Below are 26,499 nucleotides of genomic sequence, written 5' to 3'. Positions count from 1 at the left end.
TACAGGTAGGTACTTCGAAGTTGGTAAATTGAGATTCCATTGCTAAACGCCTTTCTTCCTTATTTACTTAGTGTTACATGGTGTCAGCCCCCTTACCAAACACGCCAAAAGGCCAGCATTCCAACTCTCCAATAACCTCCAAGGTACTGGGGAAGCCATTAAGGAGATCACTACTTCGGGGCTCTGATAACTGGGTGCCAGAAGGGAGGCGTCACCTAAGGCGACTCTCGAAGGGCGAGCAGGCATTAGCCTTCTGTAGAAAGACTCCAAGAGCGCCCCACGGAGAGAACTTGACCGACAAGGTAGAAGAGCTGGGTAAGCGAGTCAGGAGACGCCTGTCCGGCGAAGCCTTTTTCCGTTAGGTATAACCTTCCTTGTACATCCTCCAACCCTGACTCCAGTGGTAACTTTGACAATAAATTTAATTTCTGTAAGAATGTTTGGTGAATCACGCTTCTGAGAGAGACCCTACCGCATGGTCGCTCAAAGTCCGTTGTTCTGCAATAACTTTCCACCATTTTAATAAAAGGTCCCTAACACCAGCCTTGAATCGCGGCTTCATCTGTGTAAATATTTTATAAATCCAGCTAAAAGTTGGGAACTGTGAAGGGAAGCCAGGGGAAGACAGCTGTTGACCGGAGAGGCGTGCGGAGACCTAACTGAACCCTGGGGGTTCGCGCTGGGCAGCGACCCCCGCTACGCAGGTTTGGGACTGGGCGCGCGCATGCGCGACAGGAACCCGAGCGCCGCACACCGGACTTGAGGGAAGGGGGCGCGGCGCACGCAGCATGGCGTCCAACATCTACTTAGTTCGCCAGCGGATCAGCCGGCTGGGCCAGGTGCGGCCCGGGGAGACACCTCCCCTTCCCTGCTTCTGCCCGCCCTTGCCTCTCGCGGCCGCCCCTCTCCGTCTCCGCCCCAGCGCCTCGGCGTGCGGCTCAACCGCCGCCGCCCCGCCCCGCCCCGCGGCCTCCCAGGCCCGCCTCCCGGAGCCCGCCCCGCTTGCCCTTTCTCGCGGCCGGGCAGCTCTGTCTTGTCGGTCCCCCTTCTCCTCCGCCCCGCCGTCCTGACTCTCTTTCCCTCCTTCCCTCAGAGGATGTCCTCCTTCCAGCTCAACCTCAACCCGCTCAAGGAGCCGCTCGGCTTCATCAAGGTCCTCGAGTGGGTGAGTGCAGCCCGCGCCCCCCGGGCGGGGAGTCGTGCCGCCGCTCCCGCTCCGGTTCCGGCCCGGCCGCCGCCCTCGGCGGGGAGGCTGGGGGCTCTGGGAGCCGGGGCGCGGCTCGCTCCGCGCGGGGGAGTGAAGCCGCCGTCGTCCCCGAGACGGGACCGGACGGGACTGGAAGCGCAAGGAGGGGACGGGAGGCCGCGGCCTGGGCCCGCGCGGGGCGGGGACGCCGCGGTCGGCGTCAAATCACGAGTCCCTCGGCTGCCTCCGTCCCACGCGGAGCCGCCCTCCCACACCGAAGCTCACCTCTGGGTGTCCCTCGGGGAGTGGTGGTTCAAATTTCTCTTTGGCTTCACTGCTTCCCGCAAGGGAAGAGAAAACTTCCTCTTGCGGTCTAACCGAAACCCGGCGGGCCGGAGTAGCACCCCGGCCGGCGCTGCCTCTGCGCCTCCGGTAGAGCCCGTGCATTTCTGCCCCGTGCGGACTGGAGGCCGCGCTCCGTCGAAAGCTGGTGTGCCTTCCCCAAGTGATCTGACGAGTTCTCGGGTCTTAATTTGCTTTTAAGATTGGCCCCAAGTTAAAAATGGATAAAAATAAACTGTGGGTCAGGGAAGCGGGCGGGGGTCGGCGGAGTAGGGGAGAAGGTCTAAGCAAAATGCGTTGTTAGTCCGGTCGACTGAAACACGAGTGAGGAATCGCCATCCAGTTTGTTTTAGGTATTTCCCAGCAACATCCTGCAGTCAGCTCTTAGTCCTTCCCTGGGAACACTCTCAGTCATTAGCATCAAAGCAGATTTATTACTTCGACCTTGGTGATGATCAGTCACTTTGGAGGAGTTGGTGAATACACCAGGCACTGCACAGTGCCTTCGGAGTTCGTGGCCTAGGACATATTCCAGTGGTGGTTTTCAGGCCCGTATTTATAGGCAGCTGGCATCTGTCCAGCGTGCAGGCGAGTTGCTTGTTTAGCCAGCAGCATTTACATCCGTAACTCTTCAACCCTGTATGTTAGTGATAAAGTGGTGAAGAGTAAGAACTTAGGATTTTCTGTTTTAAATAACCTGCCGAGGATGTTTTTTAAAGTAACACAGAAACTCAGATTCTCTAATGGGTGCTCAATCTGATTTCCTTCCCGCACCCAAGGGTTCCTACTTTTCCCCCAAAGTTTTACTTGGTGTTTTCTGAAAGCTGAAATAGTGGTAATTTCACACAAATGTTTACTTTAAAGACACCTAAATGTATATATTTAGGGTTCTGTTAAGACTAAATCCAGATTAAATATAAAGAAGATTCTTATTTGAGTATATAAAAATTTTAAATTGCAGGAGGAAAAACACATTTAACTGAGCTAATCAAATATCAGGTTTAAGAAAAAGTCTTATTATACCTAGTAGTTTAATATCATTGAGGATTATAATTAAATTTATAATTAACTTAAAATATCACTTAAATAAATGAAGAGGCAGTTGTTTATATTTATGCTTATATTATTATTCGTCAATTTTTTTAAATGTAGACTTAATTTTTTTCTTAATATTTTCCTTAATATTTTAAAACAGTGATAAGTTTATTAGTGATCATAGGTCTGACATATTTTGAAAAATGTCCTTTTTAAGCTTAAGGAAATACTACTTTCAGTTTGAACAACTTACTTACACAAGAGAATCGTATGAAAAGAGTATTTGTTCATGGTGTAGAGAATATTTATTCAACAAATATTTGAGTGTGTATTATATACAGGTGCTGAGCTAAGCACTAGCACTAGACCATGTGAATAAAACATGGTCTTTTCCTCATGACCTAATAAGAAAGACATGAAAACAAATATGAATATGCCATATGGCCAATACTATAATAAAGGTATAGGCAAAGTGTAGTAGGTGAAAGGAAGGAGAAATCGATTGCTTGGAGGGGCTAGAGAGAATTTCATAGATGGAAGAACACTTGAAGGATGAGTACTTGTTCACTTGGGGAATGGTTGGGGAGTGGCTTTCCAGGCAAAGAGAATCTTAACGCTCGGTGGTGTGAGAAGTTGAAGCAGCATAACCCTATTTGCGAATTTAAAAGTAATTGGGGTTGACTGGAACGTATACCGGGAGGGAGGATGTGGTTTGAGATGATTCTGAAAGGTTTCAAAGGGCTTGCAGAATAGTTTGGAGGTTTATCCTATGGGCCAGTGGTTCTTAATCCTTTGGGTTAACCTTTGATAATCTGGGCCCTTTCCTTAAGAAAATGCATATGTGCAGGTACAGAATTTTGGGTTGTTCATCGTACAGCTTCCATCTAAGCCCAGAATTCCTACCATGTAGGGTGGATTCACTCATTCAAGAGTAAATAAACACGTGAATAATATAATTAGATTTGCCTTTTAGAAATTTTTATTTTGTCAGCATTGTGCGGGATGAATTGGAGAGGAAAGGCCATAATTGAAGAAAGGGAAATCTGTTGTTTGAAACATAATGAAGGCCTAAAACTAATTGCAGTGGGACTAGAAAAGAGAGGTTTAGAAATTAGAATATATTTGTAGGGTGAAGAAAAGGGAGGGCTGTAAGATGACTGCCATATTTCTGACTCGGATTAGTGGCACATCTATCTAAGACAGATCACTAAGGAGAAGCAGCAGATTTTTGGTGGAAGGTCAGTAAGGTTTTGAATGATTGAGTTTGTGGTCTCTTTAGAGCATTTAAGTGGAGGTATCCTGTAGGCAGTTAGATACATGGATCTAGAGTTTAAAAGACAAGTATGGGCTGGAGATTCAGCAGGTATTTGGCAGCAAAGGAAAAAGGTATTGTTAGGAAGATGGAGAGAAATAACATTGTAGCATCACTATTAGAGATATTTCAAGAAAAGAGTACTCAGCAATATTAGGTGCAATAGGTTAAGAAAAATAATTACTAAAATGCATCCCTTGATTTTGGTAATCAAGAGGCTTTAGTAAGAGCAGTTTCGGTAAAATCAGAAACCAGATGGTAGTAGGCTGAATGGATGTATGGTGAAAGAGAGGACAGTGAGAGTAGACCACTGTTTGACTGTGAAGATGGGAGAGATTGGGTGGTAACCTATTTTAAAGATGGGAATGATTGAATGTGTGTGTGCGCTGTAGAGAAGAGACTTGTGAATAGAAGGTTTAAAACAGAGGCAGAGAGGCATAAGACAAGGTTCTAGAGGAGAAAGGCCCATAGTAGGAATTTTTAAATGTGTTTTGAATGAATTGTTCAAGTTTCATAAGGTGTTGATTGAGATGTATGTGTTACCTCTAAAAATAGTCAATAAATACGTTTACAAACAAATTTAAAATCTAGATAAAGGCTGCTTACTATCCATGTAACTACAAGAATAATTCCCCAAATCAGCTTACCTTTAGCAATTTTCTAGAAGATGTTAGACTAAGATATAACCTGATAATATGTAACTTTCAAGGGGTCACAAATATGAAGGCCTCATAGACATGAAGGCAAGTACCCAATAAATATTTATTGACAGAATAAAAATACAGTCACCAAAGCAGAAGCATTTCTATTTTGCTTCTAAACTGTAGCCACCATGCTTATATATATATATATATATATATATATATATATATATATATATATATATATATATATATATAATCTACTTTAATCTACTTCTGGCCCTTAGTTACAGTGCCTGGCAGTGACATTGCCTTAGCTCTGTTTGTGTAGTAAGTACTCAGTAAAGGTTGAATTTTTGTTGTACTTATGTGGGAATAGCAATGCTTCACAGGGCTGTTGGAATGACTGAGTTATAAATATGTGAATGATGAGAATGTATTTGAACAGTTCTTAGTAGGTTCTTCAGAACTGAAATGCTGTGTTTCTAGGAAGACTAGATCCAGACAGTGGATACAATTTGAGCCTTTATGACTAACATATCTTCCGGTCCTTCAAGATCCCTAAGGTCTCGTTTACATATGTTAAACTTTAGAAATGGTATATTGTAGACTTTTCATTTGTTTGCGTGTTTTCCTGCTTTTAGCAGCCTGTCAAGGTAACAAGATAAAATTTAGGTGAGATTAGATGCCCCATGTGTAGGAGTTGAACATAGAAGTAAAAGGCAAGGGTTAATGTTATCAAAGCAGCTTTTTCAATTATTTAATATTTTTCTAGTAAATTTTAATTTGGATCTTACTTTGTAGTCAGTTATCACTAGTATTTAGATTAAAGTTTTTCATTAAAATGATTTTATCTCCTTTTAATATTGAACACTGTGTTTTGGACTTTCTTGCTACTTAGGGTGAACACTGGTCAAATGTTTAGCTCTAAATAAATCTAAGTAATATGCTTTCCTAATTCTACACACACAAAATTGTGGAAGGGATACTGTTTGGGAGTATATAAAGGAATTATAGACTAATTAGGTTGAATTTTAGAATTATGAATATTTTTGTACTGGCCAAGTTTACTCTCAGTGTTAACAGGAGATATTTATTGAGTTCAGTATATGTTCTAGGGCTTTACCTGTATTTTCTCATTTAATTTTCTGACAACCTATGAGGGTTGTTATCTCTATATTACATGTTACCGTTGTCATCTCCATGTTACTGAGGCTTAGAGAAATTAAGTAATGTACTCAGATCCCATGGTTGTGATTACTACATCCTGGACTCAAACAGTCTGTTCTTAGTCTTTACAGTAACTTACCTTTGTGTTTCTGATTGGTCTTTTAATGAATTAATGAAAAGATTACCCAAAATTTCAGGCTTAAGAAAGAAAAACATAAGGTACCTGAAGTAATTTTTTTCTTGTTACATGCATGTTTATAACAGGATCTTAGGAGGAGTTAAAAACAAGTAGGGTTTTCTTGATTCATTTATCAAGTTTGAATTTTTTTTTCTGATTTTATACTTATAATTAATGAGCAAATTCAAAAGAACATTTAAAAACATTACTTTGGGGTAAATTATTATCCAGGAAAATTAGTATGAAAAACGATGAGAAGAAAACCCATAACTGTTTGAGCATTACATATATCAATTTGTTTAAAAAGCAAGCTTTCAGAAATATGTACTAGTTTATCTAAAATACTCTAAAAGTTTAGTCATCCCAAGTAGATTATAGGATTTTTACAAACAGGGACCATGTTTTATTCTAATTTTGTGGTTGTAATATAGCACAGAGGAGCAGCCTAGAAAATACAAATGATATTACAGAGTATAGGGGATGAGGCATACTCAGAATGATGTTTGTTTCATCCATTTGCTTAATACTTAAATTTTTAGGCTATCAGTCTATGGCACAGACTACCTTTTAAGAAACTTATCTTTCTCTTAACCTTGCCATTTGTGTTCACTTTTCTCCCCTATTGTAGAAAGGGAAAAAAGGATTTCAAATGGCATTTTGTGCCTACTAGGACTCTATATACATGTAAAACTTGTAATAGACTTACTGACTTACCACTATGCCTTTGCTGTCTGTTTCTTCTACCTGGAATCCTCTTAGTGTTTGCCTTGAACCCTCTCATGGGATATACTAGATGTTTTTTTCATAGACTGTATATATATATATGTTGTCAGTGGTTTTGGAATGTACATATATACACATACACACTCACTTCACACATACAAATAGCAATCTCTGATAAAACATTAAAGGGAAAATGCTTTAATACAGTGGTTCTCAAACACTTTGGTCTGAGAACCCCTTTATACTCCTAAATATTGAGTGCCTCAAAGAGCTTTTGTTTATGGGGTTGTATCGATTGATACTTACCATGTTAGAAATTTAAGCTGAGACATTTAAAAAAATTTTTTTTAAATAACAATAATTAATCACTTGAAAGTTTGATTACATTAATGGCAACAAATGCTGCTGGTTTTCCTTGAAGTGAAAGGCTCATCTTTTTCAAGAAAAAGATCTGACAAATATGCAAGTCCGAATAACTATATTTTGTTTATTAGTTATTTTTTCAAGTAAACATAGTATTTAACGAAAAAAGTGACTAGTTCAGCAAACAACTCAGTTGTTTAAATGCTTTCCCTGCAGACAACCATTGTATTTAAGTATGCCATAAAAGTGGGGTTTTTTGGTTCGTTTGTTTGCTTTGAAGTATGGATGATTTACAATGTTGTGTTAGTTTCTGGTGTACAGCAAAGTGATTCAGTTATACATACATATATATGTATACTTTTTCATATTCTTTTCCATTATGGTTTATTACAGGATATTATAGTTCCCTGTGCTATACAGTAGGACCTTGTTGTTTATCTATTTTATATATAAAAGTGTGTATCTGCTAATCCCAAACTCCTATACCCCACCCCCCTATTTTCCCCTTTGGTAACCATAAGTTTGTTTTATATGTCTGTGAGTCTTTTTTTTGTTTTGTGAATAAGTTCATTTGTATCATATTTCAGATTCCACATGTAAGTGATATCTTATGATATTTATCTTTCTCTTTCGGACTTCATTTAATATGATCATCTCTAGATCCATCCATGTTGCTGCAGATTGCATTATTTCATTCTTTTTTATGGCTGAGTAGTATTCCGTTGTATTTATATACCACATCTTCTTTATCCATTCATCTGTTGATGGACATTCAGGTTGATTCCATGTCTTGGCTATTGTAAATGGTGCTGCTGTGAACATTCGGGTACACGTATCTTTTCAAATTAGTTTTCTCCAATATATGCCCAGGAGTGGATTTGCTAGATCATATGGCAACTCTATTTTTAGTTTTTTAAGGAACCTCCATACTGTTTTCCATAGTGGCTGCACCAGTCTACATTCCCACAACAATGTAGGAGGGTTCCCTTTTCTCCACGCCCTCCCCAGCATTTATTATTTGTAGACTTTTTGATGACTGCTGTTCTGACTGGTGTGAGGTGATACGTCATTGTCCTTTTGATTTGAGGTTCCCTGATAATTAGCGTGAGCGTCTTGTCATGTGCCTATCAGCCATCTGTATGTCTTCTTTGGAGAAGTGTCTATTTAGGTCTTCGGTCCATTTTTTGATTGGGTTGTTTGTTGTTTTGTTGTATGAGCTGTTTGTATATTTTGGAAATTAAGCCCCTTGTCGGTTGCATCGTTTGGAAATATTTTCTCCCAGTCTGTAGGTTGTCTTTTCAGTAATAAAAGTATTTGCACATCCTACTTCATCACGCAGAATATTAAGAAGACTCAAGTGTCAGGATTTAATAAAAGTAACAATTTTTCTGCTTCATCAAAGACATTCTTAAGTAAAACTGCCTTTTTTTCTTTAACTGCAAATGCATGGCAGTGAAATAATAGTTTGATGCTTTTGCTGATCTTACTAAAGCCCAGCAGTTTTACCCACCAATGCTTTTGTGCAAATCAGCGCAAATGTCAACGTAGTGTAAAAAGCAAATAATGTTGTAATAATATTGTAAAAATATTTTTGACCTCATGGACTCCTTGAAAGTCTTGGGTATTCCCTGGGGTCCACAGACCACACATTGAGAATTGCTTTTCTAATACAGGATAAACATCATTGGGGACCAGCAATGGAATGGAAATATGGGTGGGAGAAGGACTGTTCCTGGATCTGGGAAATAAATCTGAGAAAAAGCTTCAACCTATTGTTTGGCTTTATAATTTCCATGGAGTGGAGTACTTAAAGAAGTGGAGAGAGAGAGAAATAGCCCCCTAACAAAGACCTGAATCAACCTACCTGCTTAAGGTCTGGATTTGTGTTAACTGGAATATTCTCCTATGTTGGTAGTTTGCGGTCCCATCATAAGATAAGGTATTTGTGGAGTAGGGCAGGGGTCCCCAACCCCAGCCGGAGGTGAGCGGTGGGTGGGCGAGCGAAGCTTCATCTTCCACTCCCCGTCGCTTGCATTGCCGCCTGAGCCATCATCCCCCACACACACACATCCCACCCCCGTCTGGGGAAAAATTGTCTGCCACGAAACCGGTCCCTGGTGCCAAAAAGGTTGGGGACCGCTGGAGTAGGGGATTAAGAAGGCCTGGTAGAAATGACCAAAAAACTACTGGGCAGGGAGATGACTTATAAAACCACTAGACCAGGATGGGAAAGGGGGAAATAACATACTCTCAAGTTGAGCTTATGTCAAATATCCTAAAATACATGAAGAAAACTAATGTTTGCTTAAAAGCTCAAATTATATCAGTGGCAACAAATACTATCAGTTTTCCGTGAAGTGACAGACTCACTTCAAGACAGCCATCCAGATCAACAATCGGAATATTGATTCGCTCCAAAAGACATAAAAATAATAGAACTGTCTGAAATGATTTTAAAATAAGTATATTTAGGTTCCTCAGAGATTTCTAGTTCCATACTCAGGTTAACAATTGTTTAAGAATAAAGGTGACATAAAGATGTTTTCAACAGTAATAATTGAGCTAGCAAAAAATTTTCTAGCTATTTATTTCAGCAGGAACTCAAGTTTACTTCTCATGGTCCAAATTCTTAAGGGTTTGGAACTGTACTAGAAGGCTATTTAGAACTTTCTATGATTGTACTTTCCAAGCAGAGGGAAATAATAGAAGAGTGAAATTGAAGAACTTTGAAACTGACTTCACTGCTTAGTGCACAGTGGGAATAAACTGAAATATTAACATCAATAACAAAATGTTTTTAAAATGAATATCTTTGGTAAATGCTTCAGACTTTGATTTAGAAAAATCAATACCTTGGCTCAAGGCATTCTAATCTGACTAATTGTAAAGGCAAACATGCTATGATAGTTCATTTAAGTACTGAATGATCATTTGATTTAGTAAGACAGCATGCATTTGATTTGGCACATAAACCCTCATATGCAATATACTTTTCGATCTATTAATATTTCTGAAGATTTCAATTATATCGTTTTCCTGAACAGATTAATCATGAGATTAAATAGCAGTGAGGACCCTGCAACTAGAAACATGTGAAAGATACCCATAAATTAGATGAGTACCAGTGTTCCCCAGTAGAACCCTGTGAGCTGAGCAGGGTCTGGGAATAGGAAGTAGGACTGGGACTCTGGCTGACTCTGTCACTGTAAGAGTCTATACACAAAGCCCTAGTATGCATCTATAACTTAGATGCATGTTTTACTATGTCATTATCTTAAGGCATATTATATACACTCAGGGTAAATTTCATTCATATTTCAAATTTTAAAAAATCCTTATTTCAGATATTTGTCTAATAATTTCTTTTTCTTTTCTTTTTCTTTCTTTTTCTTTTTCTTTTTCTTTTTTTGCCAACTTCTGATCTGATTAAGTAGAATCTGTTTTTACCTTGTAATGTGGCTCATGAATGCAGCTCATATAGAATATTAATGCTTCTGTTTTCTCTTTTGGACATGAGGTTTTGTATTATCACTCAGTAGTTTCTGTGAAGACATTTTTAAGCCACCAGTCCATTTTGTGAAGGTTAGTTTGGTTAAAAGTAGATAATTTATTCCATAAAGACACTTAGCCAGGCACACTCACATTATTACATGAACTCTAAAAGTGGAAGAATAAGTGGAGGTATCACTGTCTGTCCTTCCCTGTTACGGGACTTCCTTACCTTCAGAATACCCAACATACTGCCCCGACATCTGACTCTCTGACATACAGACCCAGCATGGGTTTCAGCAGTATATTAATTTTAATAAAGCTTTATTTCCTTGTTTAAGTCTAAAAGTAGACATAAATAGACATATTTTCTTCTTGTACACCAGTTAGATGAGTACTCCAGTCTATTTTAGAGAGTAGTATTCTAGAGGACCAGATATTAGATATAGATATTCTAGGTATCTAAATTAGTGAGGCATCTGTCGTGTCACTAATGTGGGTCCATTGGGCAGAGAGATAAGTAGAACTTGAGGCTGTCATAATGAATATGGAACCTTTTGACCTGAAAAGAAGCTTGCTGTCATCCTGTCCCTGGATTCTTACTAGTTACTCTACAGGTGGAATTTCATATCAGCAGTTTCAGTCATTCTTTATGGGATAGAGAGAGAAGGGGGAATTAGTTTCATAAGTGGCAAGGAAATATAAATCAGCATACTAGAACACCTCATTTTAGACTAGAAGTACGAACTGAAGTGCTGATAGGAACCCCTCATAAAGTAAATGAGTGAAACAAGTGTTTGGGAGAAAAAAGAATAGTAGAAGTTCATTGATTACTGGTAACTAACACGCATCCTGAGGGTTGTAGAGACAATAGAGAGTGACAGCAGTCTGGAAAGCACATACCCTGTCTTAGGCATCATCTGTCACTCATTTCCATGTGATTGTTGCCTTATGGGGATATAGGTCTGATACTGGCATATCTTTATCCACACCCACACAGGAAATCCAAATTTTTATGTGCAGCATGCTGATACAAAAATATTGACAACAAATTCACATTTTTCATGAACACTGGGAAAACCACAAATCTGTCTTCTGGCCAGGTTTCACCCATGGGCTGCCGGTATATAACTTCTCATCGAAATCAGTACTAGTGCAGTATAGGGAGAGGTGAGATGGTTGGATAGTTTACCCTCAGATTGTTTGTACTTCATTTAGTAAAAAGTGTGTACCTTGTCCCTTTTTTCCCATAAGATAAAGACCAAAATGGCAAACATGACATTTATTTATTCTCATAACAAAAAGACAAGCTTGAAATAATGAGTATGTAAGACTTGAAATATGGTTTTATTTGTACATTTTTGGAAATTGATTTTTTTTCCTTTAATTAAGCAGTTATTTAGTGAGCACTTGGTGTATGTCAGGCCTGCTAGGTAGGCACTGAAAATCCTGAATAAAAGCAAATGCAAAGACATGACAGTCTGCCAAGGGAGAGATAAAGGCAGTAGTCTTAAAAGCAATAAGCTGTGGTACAGTATGCCATTTATATACTAATTTTTGTATTAAATGGGAAACTAGTTTTTATCATTTTTGCTTTTGGGTTTTTGTTTTGTTTTTTTAATAAGGCAAGATACACAAGAAAAATGCCTATAATAGAAGTAGTGAACTCAAGTCTATCTATTCAGCCCAGGAGACAGAATAGTACCACCACAAGGAACTGGTCAGGGCCTTAAAGGATGAGCTTGTTGGAGAACCAGGGTGGGGGCAGAGGTGGGGAATCCTGGCAGGATAAACACACATATCCAAGACATAAATCCTTGGTGTGTTTCAGGAACAGTAAGTACAGTATATAGTGCAGTGTGACAGAGTTGTACAGGACCTGGCAGGGAGTATAGCATATAAATCTAGAAGGATAAAGTTGAGGCTACCTGAGCTCTGCCTCTTATGCCAAATTAAGAAGTTTGGGCCTAAAAAAAATTTTTTTTTCCCTTAAATTTAGATCTGGAAAGCCATTGAGGAAATCTCTTCAAATGGGGGTGACATGACCAGATTTTTATTTCATATCAGTGTGACATCACTCTAAACAGCTCTGTCCGATAGAAACACAGTGCAAACTACAGATGGCAGCCATACAGTAACTTTAAGCATCTTACTGGCCACACTAAAAGAGTGAAAAGAAACAGGCGAAATTAATTTTAGTAATACATTTTACTTAACCCAGTATATCCAAAATATTATTGTTTCAACAAGTAGTATAAACAATTATTGATGAGATATTTTACATTCTTTTTTTCATACTAAATCTTCATAAACCATGGTATATTTTACACTTACAGCCATCTCATTTCAGACTAGCCATTTTTAAAGTGCTCAGTAGCCACATGTGGCTTATGGCACCTTACTGGACACTGCAGCTCTAAAGCCCACAGTAAAAGATGAATGGTTTTGGGAATGAGTTTAAAAGTGAAAGGAGGAGTCTGCTGGGTTAGTCCCAGGGAAAAATGGTGAGGGCCTGAACAAAGACAGTGGCAGGAGTGATGTAGATAAGTGAACAGAGCTTTTAAAAGAATGGCATTATACCCTGTGTAACCTTTTTTTTTTTTTTTAATATAAATTTATTTATTTTTGGCTGCGTTGGATCTTCGTTGCTGCACGCGGGCTTTCTCTAGTTGCAGCGAGGAGGGGCTACTCTTTCGTTGCGGTGCACAGGCTTCTCATTGCGTGGCTTCTCTTGTTGTGGAGCTTGGGCTCTAGGTGCGCGGGCTTCAGTAGTTGTGGCTCGCGGGCTCAGTAGTTGTGGCTCGTGAGCTCTAGAGTGCAGGCTCAGTAGTTGTGGCGCACGGGCTTAGTTGCTCCACGGCATGTGGAATCTCCCCGGACCAGGGCTCGAACCCGTGTCGCCTGCATTGGCAGGCGGATTCTTAACCACTGCGCCACCAGGGAATACCCCCGTGTAGTCTTAGGCAACTTTTTTTTTTTCCCCACTCAGCGTTAGGTTTCTACAATTCATCCTTGTTGAAGTAGGTAGCTGTAGTTTGTACATTTTCATTGTTATGTAACTTCCCATTGTAAGTACTGTATATCAATATATTTTATCTACTTTCCTGTTGCTTCCCCTCCCCATATTTTGATATTATAAACAATGTTACTGTGAACATTCTTGTGCACATCATGTAGTATGCATGAGCAAGAGTCTCTCTTAGGTCTGTATACATAGATACTAATCGTTTGTGACATTATTGCAAATACTTTCTCCTAGTTTATAGCTTGTTTTACATTCAGAAGCTGACTTTTGATTTTTAAAAAAACCCTTTTTCTGTAGTTGAATTTAACAATCTGTATGGTTAGCTTTTTTTTTTCTTAAGAAATTCTTCCCTTCTCTGTGATCACAAGTTTTCTTTTACATTGTCTTCATAATTTTTAGACTCACTTTTTACATTTAAGACTTTAGCCCACCTGGACCGTCCTTCCTTGTGTTAGTTATCTATTTCAAATAACAAATTACCCCAAGCTTAGCACTTAAAACTATAGACAGTTTATTATCTCACAGTTTCTGTGGGTCAGGAATCTGGGAGTGGCTTAGCTGAGTTGTTGCAGCTCAGGGTCTCCCAGGAGGTTGGCTTGGGTTGCAGTCATCTCAGGCCCCCCTCTAGTTCACTAATATGACTGTTGGCAAGCCTCAGACAGTATACTTTCAAGGTCCCTCACATGGTTGATGGTAGTCCTCGGTTCCTTACCACATGAGTCTGTAAGTTGCCTGAGTATCCTCCCAACATGGCAGCTGGCTTCCCCCAGAGCAGGTGATTCAAGGGAGTGAGAAATGAAGACAGAAGCTGTAGTCTCTATTACCTTACCTCAGAAAGGACATCCCAGTCCTTCTACCATATTCTGTTCACTAGAAGCAAGTCACTGTGTCCTATCCACATTTGAGGGGGGGGAAATTAATCTCCACCTCTTGAGGGGAGGAGTATCAAGGAGTTTGTGGTCACATCTTTAAAACCACCATTCTCTTTTCCTTAGTGCCCTGCAATGCCAGCTCTGTTAGATATAATTTGTCTATACACACAAATCTATTTCTGGCCTCTTTATTCCATTGATTCAATTTGTGTATCCTGTTTCTTTTTTCTAATTCTAAACGTGGATATATACCCAAGACTCATTTCCTGGCCTTCTGTTTTCACTCTGTGTATTCATGCACATTTATGCTAAGAGAGTATCTATTCTTCTTTCTTTATTTTTTAACTCTTTTAACGGAAGATTCCAAACTATGTGCGGACATTATACCAAACTCTTCATATCTATAACCAGATTCCTTTTCATATATCTCTTCTTCATGGAAAAAAAATTTCGTGGATGGTTATGATCCTGATTATGGTCTGATTCAAGGTCCTGGATTAATCCATGGGAGGCATTATGTCAGTGTTCAACAGTATAGGCTTTGATACCAGACCTGTACTGAATTTTATCTATTTGCTGGATGTCTGTGACCTTGAGCAAAACAAAGTTCCTGCCCTCTTTGAGTTTACATCCTAGAGAAAAGTGGGCAAACAAATAATGAAGTACTGTCAGGCACTGGTAATTACAATGGAGGAAAAATAGAGCAGTACAAATAAAGAGAATAGATAGTGTGGGGTGGGAGGGGCGCTGTTTGTTATTTAACGTAGTGAGGTTAGGGAAAGGCCTGGCCTCTCTGATAAGGTCACATTGGAACAGGGAGCTGTGAAGTAGGAAGTTAGCCATGTATTCCAGGCAGAGGGAATAGTTCAGTGCAAAGGTTCTGAAGGAGTTTATCCCATGTCTTTAAGGAATAGCAGGGAGACCATTTGTGTAAAGAGATTTGGCAAGGGAAAAAGTAGCAACGTGAGATGAGAAATGTTAAAGGAGGAAAGGATCTTCTAGACCATTATATGAACATTGATTTTATTTGGAGAGAACTCAGAAGCCATTGGAGACTTTTGAGCAGACAATAAAGTTTTCTGCCTTATATTTTTAAAAGATGACGCTGGCTGATGTGTTGACAATAGACTGAAGCAGGGGCAGGGACAGAAGTAGGAGCATCAGTTTCGAAGGCTGTTACCATATAATTCAGGCAAGACATAATAGTGGTTTTGATCAGGATGTTGTGATGGTGGTGGTAAAAAGTGATCAAATTCCAAATATATTTTATAAATAGAGCCATCAGCATTTGCTGGAGGATTGAGCTCTTGGTCACTACACTGTATCTGGGTTTTTTGTTTGTTTTGTTTTGTAGAAAATTCGTAAGATACAAATAGAAAAAGGAATTATCTTTTGTCTTCTGTTCAGAGGTGACCACTTAAAATTTTGATGCATAGACTTTTTAGTTTTTGTTGTGTGTGTATGCATAGATGTAGACTCATGCACAGCGCATTGCTTAAACAAACTTTATATGTATTGAACCATTTTCTTTATCATTAGATATTTCCCAACATTTTAATGACTGCATAATGTTCCCTTGTGGAAATGAATTACAGTATATTTGATTCCCTGTCAATATTTAGGATACTTTCAGTTTTTTTCCTGTTTGGTTAGCATTTGAGAAAACACCGTTACATTTCTTTAAGCATATTTATGATCAGGAAAACAAATTTGCAACTACTTTTTGAGACCTCGAAATACCTGCAAGTGAGGCCTTATAAGCTCATGAAATAAGATCTCTTCTTTGCTTGTAGTCACTTGGCTTTTTAGTTACCCTTAGGTTCCAAATAAAATACCTCCAATTTACCCCCTTTTGATTTTGATACTAATAAATAAGACTTCCTCTGAATTTCCTACTAATATTTAGTGGGTACACTGTAATATGAGCAAATGTATTTTTTTTTTAACTTCTTTTTTTTTTTTTTTTTTTTTTTTAATTTTATTTATTTATTTATTTATGGCTGCGTTGGGTCTTCGTTTCTGTGCGAGGGCTTTCTCTAGTTGCGGCGAGCGGGGGCCACTCTTCATCGCGGTGCGCGGGCCTCTCACTGTCGCGGCCTCTCTCGTTGCGGAGCACAGGCCCCAGATGCGCAGGCTCAGTAGTTGTGGCTCACGGGCCTAGTCGCTCTGCGGCATGTGGGATCTTCCCAGACCAGGGCTCGAACCCGTGTCCCCTGCATCGGCAGGCAGATTCTCAACCACTGCGCCACCAGGGAAGCCCTTAACTTCTTTATTGGAGTATAATTGCTTTACAATGGTGTGTTAAAATGTATTGTTATATGGGCTGTTATACCAGTTTCTATATTATACTCAGGGGAAAATAAAATCACATTTGTCGAGAGTTGCAAATAAATTTTTAAATAATTTTCACAATCTTAATTTGTAAATAAGAATTCTAAGAATGTTAGCGAGCCAATTTTTAATAATCACTATATTTAAAATTTTAATGACCTATGTTTGGGTACAGTAATGCTTCTTTTCTTTTTTGGTCTCACTTTGTGTAGATTGCTTCTGTCTTTGCTTTTGCCACCTGTGGAGGTTTTAAGGGCAAAACAGAAATTCAAGTGGCTTGTCAAACTAAACCTTCTGACAATAAAACGATTACAGCTACTTTTGGTTATCCATTCAGGTGAGTTATTTGTTTGTTTTTATGGCTTAACAACTCTTTTTGACTCATTAAAATTTCCAACAACTTACTGATCTTGGGGGGTAGAAATTTTTTAATTGCATGCTCATTTGTAAGTAGTGATCATTGCTATTGAAAGTGTGGTGCGTGGGACCAGTACCTGTCTGCAGACTATTCTCCTGGACTGTGATGAAATAAATACAGAAAATGACAGTAAGCATTTAGAAACTTTCATATGATGTTGCCTTGACACTTTTATTCTGTCATCCCACAGTGGATTGGAAATTTCAAAACAAAACAAGCCTGCTCTGTCACCTTAGTTTGAGAGGCCATGTTGTGGAAGCAAACACAACTTATGAAAAATCCAAATTTCTCATGTATTTGCAATTACTAAGTAATAATGTGCATTATATAGCTTTAAGACATGTATTTATATAAAGTGAAGAGCTCCTTGTGTTTCTTTCACTAGCATAAAACTTTATTTTCTGAATATTTATTTTATGACTATTTTGTTTGTAAGTTCTGTTTGACCTCAGTATTCATTAAAAGGTTTATTGGGTGTGTCCTGTGTTTAAGTCAGGGTGTGAATCTTCTTCCACTTACTAACTGCTTACTTGACCTCTCCAGGACTCAATTTTTCTGTTCAATAAATTTAAATCTTCTAAGGTTGCTTTGATGATTAAATAAAATCTTACATTAAAGATATGTCAGATAGCAAGTGCTTGGTAATCAGTCATTTCCTCTCCATCTCTCAATCCTTCTCTTATAAAATTCCAGTACAAGGAACGGTTACAGCCTCTTTGGTGATAAGTGCTTTTGTGATTTATGGATAGGGAAAATTAAAGACTTTGTTGAGTTAGCAGCTAATTAATGCAGAGTTAAAATGTGAATCATTACAACTGATTCTCCTGGTGCTAGTCCCACAGACTCTCCCTCCTAGAATGGAATATCATGTCTCAAATTGTAAACCATTTTGTAACAGTGCTCTTAATCTGCTAAGTTTTTATTACAGGAAGATAGTATCTGGGTGTGAAAGTGTTTAATTCAGTCTATATTCAGTCTATCATAAACCAGTTATGAGGTATAATTTATGATTTATGTACATTTCTTATGAAAATTTTAATTTACTTAAATATTTGAATTTTTCATTTTTTTAAAAGGAAAATGTTTTAATATATTTGGGGAGTATTTTTTTGAAATGTTATTTCAATATTCTGCCTTTCTAATACTTCTGTATTAGAAATACAGAAGATGTATTTCTGTCTCTGTTGGAAGAGTCCAAGTAATTCATAAATTTATTTGAGACTTTTTTTTTTAATAGGTTGAATGAAGCATCATTTCAGCCACCTCAAGGTGTAAATGTGTGTCATGTAGATTGGAAAAGTTATGTCCTTATTGGAGATTACTCTTCTTCTGCACAATTCTATGTTACTTTTGCAGTCTTTGTCTTCCTGTACTGCATTGCTGCTCTTCTGCTCTATGTTGGTTACATGAACCTGTATCGTGATAGTCGAAAACTTCCCATGGTTGTAAGTAATCACTTTCTTTTTATAAAAAAAATAATTTATATAAGATATAAGTATACATTATATTTGAATTTAAATATGGATTTTCTTACACTGGAAAAAAAAGTTCTTGGCATAAACCAGTTTCATTGTGTTTTGACCTGTGTTTGCCAAGAGGTTGAGCTTGCTCTCCTTGTCATGTTTAACCCAATTCTTGTAGCCTGTTTGCAGCACTTTCTCTGTACTCTCTAGAGTACAGAGGTTTGTTTGTTTGTTTCTAACTCTGTTTTAACCTGGAAAGAACTCAAATATGTGATAGAGCATATTAGGTTGCAAGTAGCAGAGAAATTAAGTAGAAATTAATGCCTTTGATTCGAAGAATTGCTGACCATGCTAGTAGTCCCGTAACTGTGATCCTATTTCTTATCTTTTTTCTCTTTTCTCAAAGAGACCCCCTTTATGCCTTAATTCAACTTAATAGTCTATATCAGAAATCCACAAACTATGGCACACAAGTTAAATCTGACTCATTGTTTTTGGGGTTTTTTTTCAAATAAAGGTTTTTTGGAACAGAGCTATACCCAAATAATTTACAGATAGTCTATGACTGCTTTCATGGTGTAGTGTCAGAGTTAAGTCATTGTGACAGAGATCAAAAATATTTACTGTCTGGCCCTTTTCAGGAAAAGTTTGCTGACTCCTGGTCTGTATTCTTAAATTCTTTAATTTACAATCTGACCCAGGTAATTCTGTAAGAATTATAGAATTTGACATTAGTGGCATTCATGAGCTAATTTTGAATCTTTAACATGGCAACAAAGGATTTGGATTTGAAGTCCTGATACCTTTTTTGGCTTCAGGGTCTACTGAGCTAGATATAAAAATAATCTCTGAGACTTAGTTAGTAAAATTGCCCTGGATTATTGGTGGCAAATCCAGAGATAAGCTGTGGTTTTAAACTGGACCTCCACTACCAAAGAATAACTACAAAGTCAGTATTAGTGTTACTGACTTGAAGGGACAACAGAGGTGTTTTCGTGATACTGGTCATTTATATCCTGAGAAAACACTGACCACTGACATCTGCTTATTATTTGTGAAGTTACTTTAAAGGGTAGGCCAAATTATTAAATAACAGGTTTTATTTATTTACTTATTTTTAATTTTTGCTGCCTGGATCATAAGAATGCAGATGGTAAGTAAGGAATAAAACAATATTTTACCCTTCACATTTATTCCATTTCATATATCTGAGAAGAAATTCTCAAACCTGACGTTTTCATAAAATATTTCTTGGTTGTTAGGTGCCTTTCAAAAAGATAGACATCACCTTTTTTTTCTTTTAATTTATTTTATTTTATTTATTTTTGGCTGCATTGGGTCTTTGTTGCTGTGCGCGGGCTTTCTCTAGTTGCGAGCGGGGGCTACTCTTCGTTGCGGTGCGCGGGCTTCTCATTGCGGTGGCTTCTTTTGTTGTGGAGCACGGGCTCTAGGTGCGCGGGCTTCAGTAGTTGTGGCGCACGGGCTTAGTTGCTCTGCGGCATGTGGGATCTTCCTGGACCAGGGCTGAAACCCGTGTCCCCTACATTGGCAGGCGGATTCTCAACCACTGTGCCACCAGGTAGGCCCCGACATCAACGTTTTTAATTTGCAGTGCCTAATCAACAGAAATTATGTATCAGTAATCTATAACTTCTGTGAACTTTACAAGCCTTATTTAAAAAAAACTATGGTGATCATATAGTTATTATATTTTGTTAAAATTCTTTATAGTTTAAATTCCAAATGAAGACATTTCTTGCCAGTTTGTCATTATCCCAACAAATTTAAGTTAAATCTAGCAATGAGCCTTTTATTTCTTGTATTTTGTTTAGTAAGCTTTAAAAATATGACACTTTTTAAAAAATAAATTTATTTATTTATTTATTTATTTTGACTGCCTTGGGTCTTTCTTGCTGCACGTGGGCTTTTTCTAGTTGTGGCGAGCGGGGGCTACTCTTTGTTGCGGTGCGCGGGCTTCTCATTGCGGTGGCTTCTCTTGTTGCGGAGCACGGGCTCTAGGCGCGCAGGCTTCAGTAGTCGTGGCACGCAGGCTCAGTAGTTGTGGCGCATGGGCTCTAGAGCACAGGCTCAGTAGTTGTGGTGCACGGGCTTCGTTGCTCCGCAGCTTGTGGGATCTTCCCGAACCAGCGCCCAAACGTGTGTCCCCTGCATTGGCAGGTGGATTCTTAACCCCTGTGCCATCAGGGAAGCCCTAAAAATATGATACTTTTTAAAGCAGCATTCAGGTCTATTTTTGTAGAGGGTTTTTCTGTCTAATAAAACTATAAAACTGATCTAGTTGTATCATTCAGAAAGTCAAAAGTAATTTTCCACCTCAGAGTGATCAATTAGTGGTCATATAGAGTAATAATCCAGAATTAGTTCCGTAAGTTGTTTTTTTGTTGGTATAATATATGGTGGATAGTTCTTATTTGTAAAAGTCCAGCCTCTAAATTAAATTTTGGATTCTACTTTTAATTTAACTGTATAAATGTAAAAAAAATGTTTTTGGGTGATACCTAAATTTTTAACTATAGCCAAATATGACATGGATTTTTTTTTAAGTACTATTTGTTAATGAGGGTATGCTCTTTTATCAATGTTCTCAATTCTCTGCTAATGTATTTCTAGGAGAATTTCAACTGTGACATTTTAAAATCAACTTTAGTTTTTAAGTAAATGTAGCACTTTTTTGTGGTAAGTAGGAGGAGCTTAAGGGTTCTAGGCCATGTGGAGGATCAGAAATACCATAAAATGAAACTAAACAAAGATAGGGTATCCCAAATCATAAGCTCTGTTATGAATCATATCCTAACTTATTGGTAGTACTAGGGCTGTCACAGGCAGGTTGTGCATTGCATAACTTCAGAACTAACTAGAGTCCTGAGTCACACAGACTGTCTTCAGAGGCCCACATTTCTCCCACTTCCCCTCACCCTAAGATTACTTCGTGCATCATTTTCAGAAAAGTACCTGCTTTTGAAATATAAGAATGTCATGCCTTAAGCCATCAACGACATGGACATAAAGAGCATAATCAGAAAAAAACAGTGTATTTTTAATTAGGAATTTGGAAGGAAGAAACCTAAAAATTAAGAGGATTTGACATCTGTTGGTGAGAACTATGAACTTTAGCCCAGAGAGAACTTGTTTAACATGTGATAACCTCATACTAATTATCAGTTCTTCAAAAGGCATTGTATTTCTAGCAAGTGCTTAGAAGATGTTTACCTGCAGCACAAAGTACAGCAGAGTACAGCAGCAAGAAGGGGAGTACTCCCACAGTGCAAAATATTTAAGCTATAATGTCTCTATTCTTTTCTCTTTGATATACATTTTTTAAGAGGGCCAGTAGCAGTGGGGAGCTCAAATGCAAAATGCAAATACATTGTACCACCATGCTTGTAAAATTAGTCATTGTTTTGGTTCTCTAATTACAAGGCATTTATTCAGTGCCATCTTGACCCAGTGGACAAGCTATGTATATCACAGTTTCTATATCTCATACATGACCACTGGTATTTATCCGACATAAATGACTAAAAGTTCGTTGGCAAAAGTAATTTAAAACTAACCAGATTTATTTAAAAAACAAAACAATTCTGTGATAAGCTCCAAAACCCATTTCTGAGCTTGGAGAGATTTTTGCTGCAGATATGTAAGAACTCATAGTCTTGAGCATATCTGAATGCTTAGAATACATAACATTAAAAGATACAAATTTTATATTGTTCCCACTTTGGTTGTTAATTTAAAGGAAGACCAAATGAGGTGGAACTTACTCTTTACACTATCCAAATGCATACTTTAAAAAAATGTTACTTAGATCTTTGTAGTCTGTACTAGTTGACAGAATTCTAGTTCCCCAGCAGAATAGATTAAGGAAAATAAATTTTTTTCTTTCTTTATCTTATTAGTTCAGTAAAAGATTATCCAAAATATTAAAAACTTCGGTCCTATTCTTGGAATGTAATAAGTGGCAAAGACTTTCTTAGAAAACTGGTAGTGACAGGGTGTCTTGAGAGATTTTTTTTGTTGTCCCTTTCTTAATATAATGCTTATTCTTAAAATTTTGTGGTCATGAATTTAAAAAGAGACAAGTCATCCAGGATGTGTGCTTTTCACCATTTCATTATTAGAGGTAGATTTAACTAAAGTTAGAGGTTTTCCAGAACAGTATGAGGAAGCAGGTGAAGGGTAAGGGAATTGAGAGTATATGTAAGAGATTATAATGAAAGACCTCAGAATATAAATTAAAGAGGGAAATGAAGATCAGATTGTAGGTCTCAGTGAGGTCAAAGGATTTTTGAGGTTGGGGTGCCAGAGGGAGTAAGCTAGAAAGAGAGAGGTTATATTGGAGAGGGGGTGATTAAAACAGAGATGATGGAGGTGTACAGTTATTAGTGATAACAGGATCCAATATATGATCCTGAGAGGGAGAGGCTTAGATAAGTTGTGGTGAGGGCTGTGTAAAACTTTGATTTCTCCATGTGAAAATCTGACTCCTTAGGAGATAACTAAGTCTTGTTTACTGTTGTATCTCAGGCACTGGGCTGGCAATAGTAAACAGCAATGTTTGCTGTGTTGACTGTCGCCTTTTTTATGAAGTATGTCATGAAGGCCATTTCTCAGTGCCATAGGGTTCATTGTGATCTCAATTCCTTCATCATGGATTTGAAATTTAGTATCTTTAAATTAACTGTTCATTATTAATTCATACTTATTTTTGCTTTAGGACTTTGTTGTTACTCTTGTTGCCACTTTTTTGTGGTTGGTGAGCACTTCGGCCTGGGCTAAAGCTCTTACAGATATTAAAACAGCTACCGGTCCCAATATTGTCCAGGAACTTCTGCCTTGTAAACAACCAGACGTGATATGTCATTTTGGCTCTGTGACTAGTATGGGATCCCTAAATGTATCTGTGGTAAGTATACAGTGTTTATAAAATATGTTATTTCACTTACTAGAAAAACCTTATTAGTGATTTAAGAAAACAGTAGTTTTTAATAAATCTCTGGATGAATGTATTTTATTTTTACCAGCCTTATCAGAATCCTAGTTATCATATAGTCTTTACCTTTATGACAACAAAAAAAAGTTTGTAAAGAAAATTATTACTTGTAAACAGGTTTGAACAAGATCATGGTTGAGTCTTTCTTTTCATTAACATTGATTAGGCAAGACTTTGACCCAAAAGGCACTAATAATAGTCACTAACATTTACTAAGACTGTGTGCTAAGGTCATTACACTCATATCTTATTTAAGTTATCCAACAATTCTGAGAGGAATGTGGAAAGTGGTATTACTGTCTTCATTTTACAACTGGGAAGAAATGTAGCTCGTATGTTAATTCACCCAAGGTGACGCAACTAGTAAGTTGGCAAAGCCAAGGTTTGAACCAGATCTGACTTTAAAGTAAGCCCCTTCTCTAATCTGATTTGCTCTGGGTGTATGAAAAAAATACTTTTAGAGTTCCGTAAAAAATCCTAAAATTTTGGTCTATTTAAATTTAAATATTATTTTGTCTGTTATTTTATCCAAATATAGATATATTATTAATATAACAAGGGTATTATTTTTAGGAAGGTCTCATGTCTTTTCAGGAAAATATTTTTCCAGTGGATAAAGTCAGTCCTGCCTTATAAAGCAATTTGACCAAACTTTTGTTTTATAACTTTGTAATCTAAAAGTCTTTTTTTTTTTTGCATATATATTGACAGTGATCTGAGATGGACAGTTTCAGAAATGTTGTTTTTATATCCAAATATACAAAAAGATAGAAAGCAGTTGGCCTTCAGTAATATGATAGTGCTCAAGCTTTTTACCTCACTCTTACCTCATAAGTGACTATTATTCTTGTATTTATAAAAAACTGAAAATAGGGTATCTTCAGTTTGTTTATCTCTGAGACTTTCGTCTTGTCAGATTTATACCTAGGAAGGCTAATTTCTTTTAGGTTGACTAATGCAAGATGTGAAGTAAAGTTCTTCTGTGACTCCTTTTCTCTTCTGGCTGCAGCTGTGGAAGTAAGGGAGATGGTAGTAGGGGGATAAAGTAGGGAAATAGGAAAAGATGCACAAAGGATGTTTATAACCATTCAGATGGGAGAAAAGTAAAAGCCCTCCCAAAGAAGGAACCATGGATTCCTGTTGTTCCTCTTCACCTGGAAGCACTGAAGTCTAAATATAAAGTAATAAAAGGAAGGTTTTAGTTACTTTTCTCAAATTTAATCCCATCTTGTAATAATGAGCATGCAAAAATAAGATATCTTTTAGTCATGATTTTATATGTTACAAATTTAGAGATTTCATTGGGAATAAGTCATTATGTATCCAAATCTGGCATTGAAATGCAAAGTCTTCCTTTTTTAATTCCACTTTATGTGTAGTTCAAACTTTAAATGAAATAATGGTATACGGCCTGTAGATATTAAATATTTACAGGAAAACAAAGATAGTTATGAAATTTTAATTTTATACTAGATTTTCATGTTTATTTTTCTCTTTCTTAGATCTTTGGCTTTCTGAATATGATACTTTGGGGAGGAAATGCATGGTTTGTGTACAAGGAGACCAGCTTACACAGTCCCTCAAATACTTCTACTTCCCATAGCCAAGGAGGTATTCCTCCTCCAACTGGAATATAATTGAAGGGAGAAGTACACTGTTTGAAATAGATGTCTATACTATGACCTGTTGCCAACATCTTGAGAAGCATTTTTTGTTTCTAATAAAAGTAATGGCTTTTTCAAAAAATTGGTGGGTTTAAAATTTTGCTGCTTTTTTACATAAAGCTTGTGCCTTTCCTAGAAATTTAAGATGTAAATGTATTCTCACATGTGAATTTGAAAATTCTGGGGCCTATTATGAGATGATACACATTTTTAAATGAACAGTAATTTCTTCACTAAGTTGTTTGCCTTCCAAAGTGTTTACACCTTAATCCTTAACATATATCTTCACTCAGAAAAGAGTTATATTGTTATATCATAATAGGAAGAAAATCTCTTGGAATATACACTACTGTAAGTTTGTACAGATCATATTCCTAAGACCTGTCTTTGTTTAAGAAAGTCTTGATTACATAAATCATACTTAGAAAAAACATTTAGTTCATGGTTTATATCTGAACATTGTTTATATGTTATGAAAAAATTTTAATACAAAGGCTGCATGTATGTTTTATTTCTGTTTTTCTAAATGACCTACAGTACTTGACAGGTGTATTAAAATTGTTTTGGGAGTGGGGTTTAGAAATTTCTAATAGATGTATAGTTAATTTAGTAATTCTCTCGCATGAGGTGTAAGCTTCCATTATGCTGGTTATTTAATAGATTGGCTATATAAGTAGAACATGGTTCACGGAGATATTTTGATATGTACGGGCATTACTCCTAATGATAATTTGTTTGCTGTCCTTTGTTGCTCATACTCCTTCAGTGCAGGCTGAGGCCTCGTCTCTTTGTAAGTACAGTAAAATAATCTACCTTTTTTTGCAGACTCTATTCATAGGGTTACAAAAAATTAAGGTTGCCTTTTACTTTTGAAACATTTAACATTTATATTCAATGAAGTTGCTATTTTGAGTTTAGTATTGATATTGTGAAAACGAATGCCATTTGGATCTCATGTTTCTTAATGTTATTCTTATTTCACAAATGGATAATTAAGGAATTATGCATAATAAACAAGGAACCTAAGTGGGCTCTATTATGGGTGTGCTGTCTTTGCTCACACATTTGGGTATCTTCTGAATATAGGGCTTATTCACATTTTGCTACCTAATATTTTTGCTGTACAGGGCCAGATTTCCTACTACCACATAATTGTTTATATGTGAAGCACATCTTACTATTGCCTTATTTTTGTTGCTTTTGTTCATGACAAGAATTGTCAATATGAGAATGTATATCTTTTTTGCAACCAGCTTAATAAAGAAGTTAAAGGAAA

The 26,499-nt window shown here is 37.5% G+C and overlaps 1 protein-coding gene and 1 long non-coding RNA gene across 3 annotated transcripts in view; one reads left to right on the top strand and one right to left on the bottom strand.

Annotated features, from left to right (window-relative positions):
• LOC132372096 (uncharacterized) overlaps positions 1-1,561 on the bottom strand; it is a 113,919-nt gene extending 112,358 nt beyond the window's left edge. For both annotated transcript variants that reach the window (XR_009505093.1, XR_009505094.1), the window contains exon 1: positions 1,472-1,561. This is a non-coding gene — a long non-coding RNA (uncharacterized LOC132372096). The remainder of the gene's footprint in view (positions 1-1,471) is intronic.
• On the top strand, positions 969-26,499 carry SYPL1 (synaptophysin like 1). The gene is made up of 5 exons (XM_059934163.1): positions 969-1,165; positions 16,880-17,004; positions 18,323-18,530; positions 23,284-23,472; positions 25,062-26,499. Exons 1-5 carry the CDS (start codon positions 1,097-1,099, stop codon positions 25,194-25,196), a joined length of 726 nt encoding a protein of 241 aa, XP_059790146.1. The 5' UTR covers positions 969-1,096; the 3' UTR covers positions 25,197-26,499.

Source organism: Balaenoptera ricei, chromosome 9 (assembly GCF_028023285.1).
Source record: "Balaenoptera ricei isolate mBalRic1 chromosome 9, mBalRic1.hap2, whole genome shotgun sequence".
Taxonomy (NCBI): Eukaryota; Metazoa; Chordata; class Mammalia; order Artiodactyla; family Balaenopteridae; genus Balaenoptera; species Balaenoptera ricei.
Note: the sequence above shows the minus strand (reverse complement) of the source record. Positions and strands in the feature narration are given on the sequence as shown.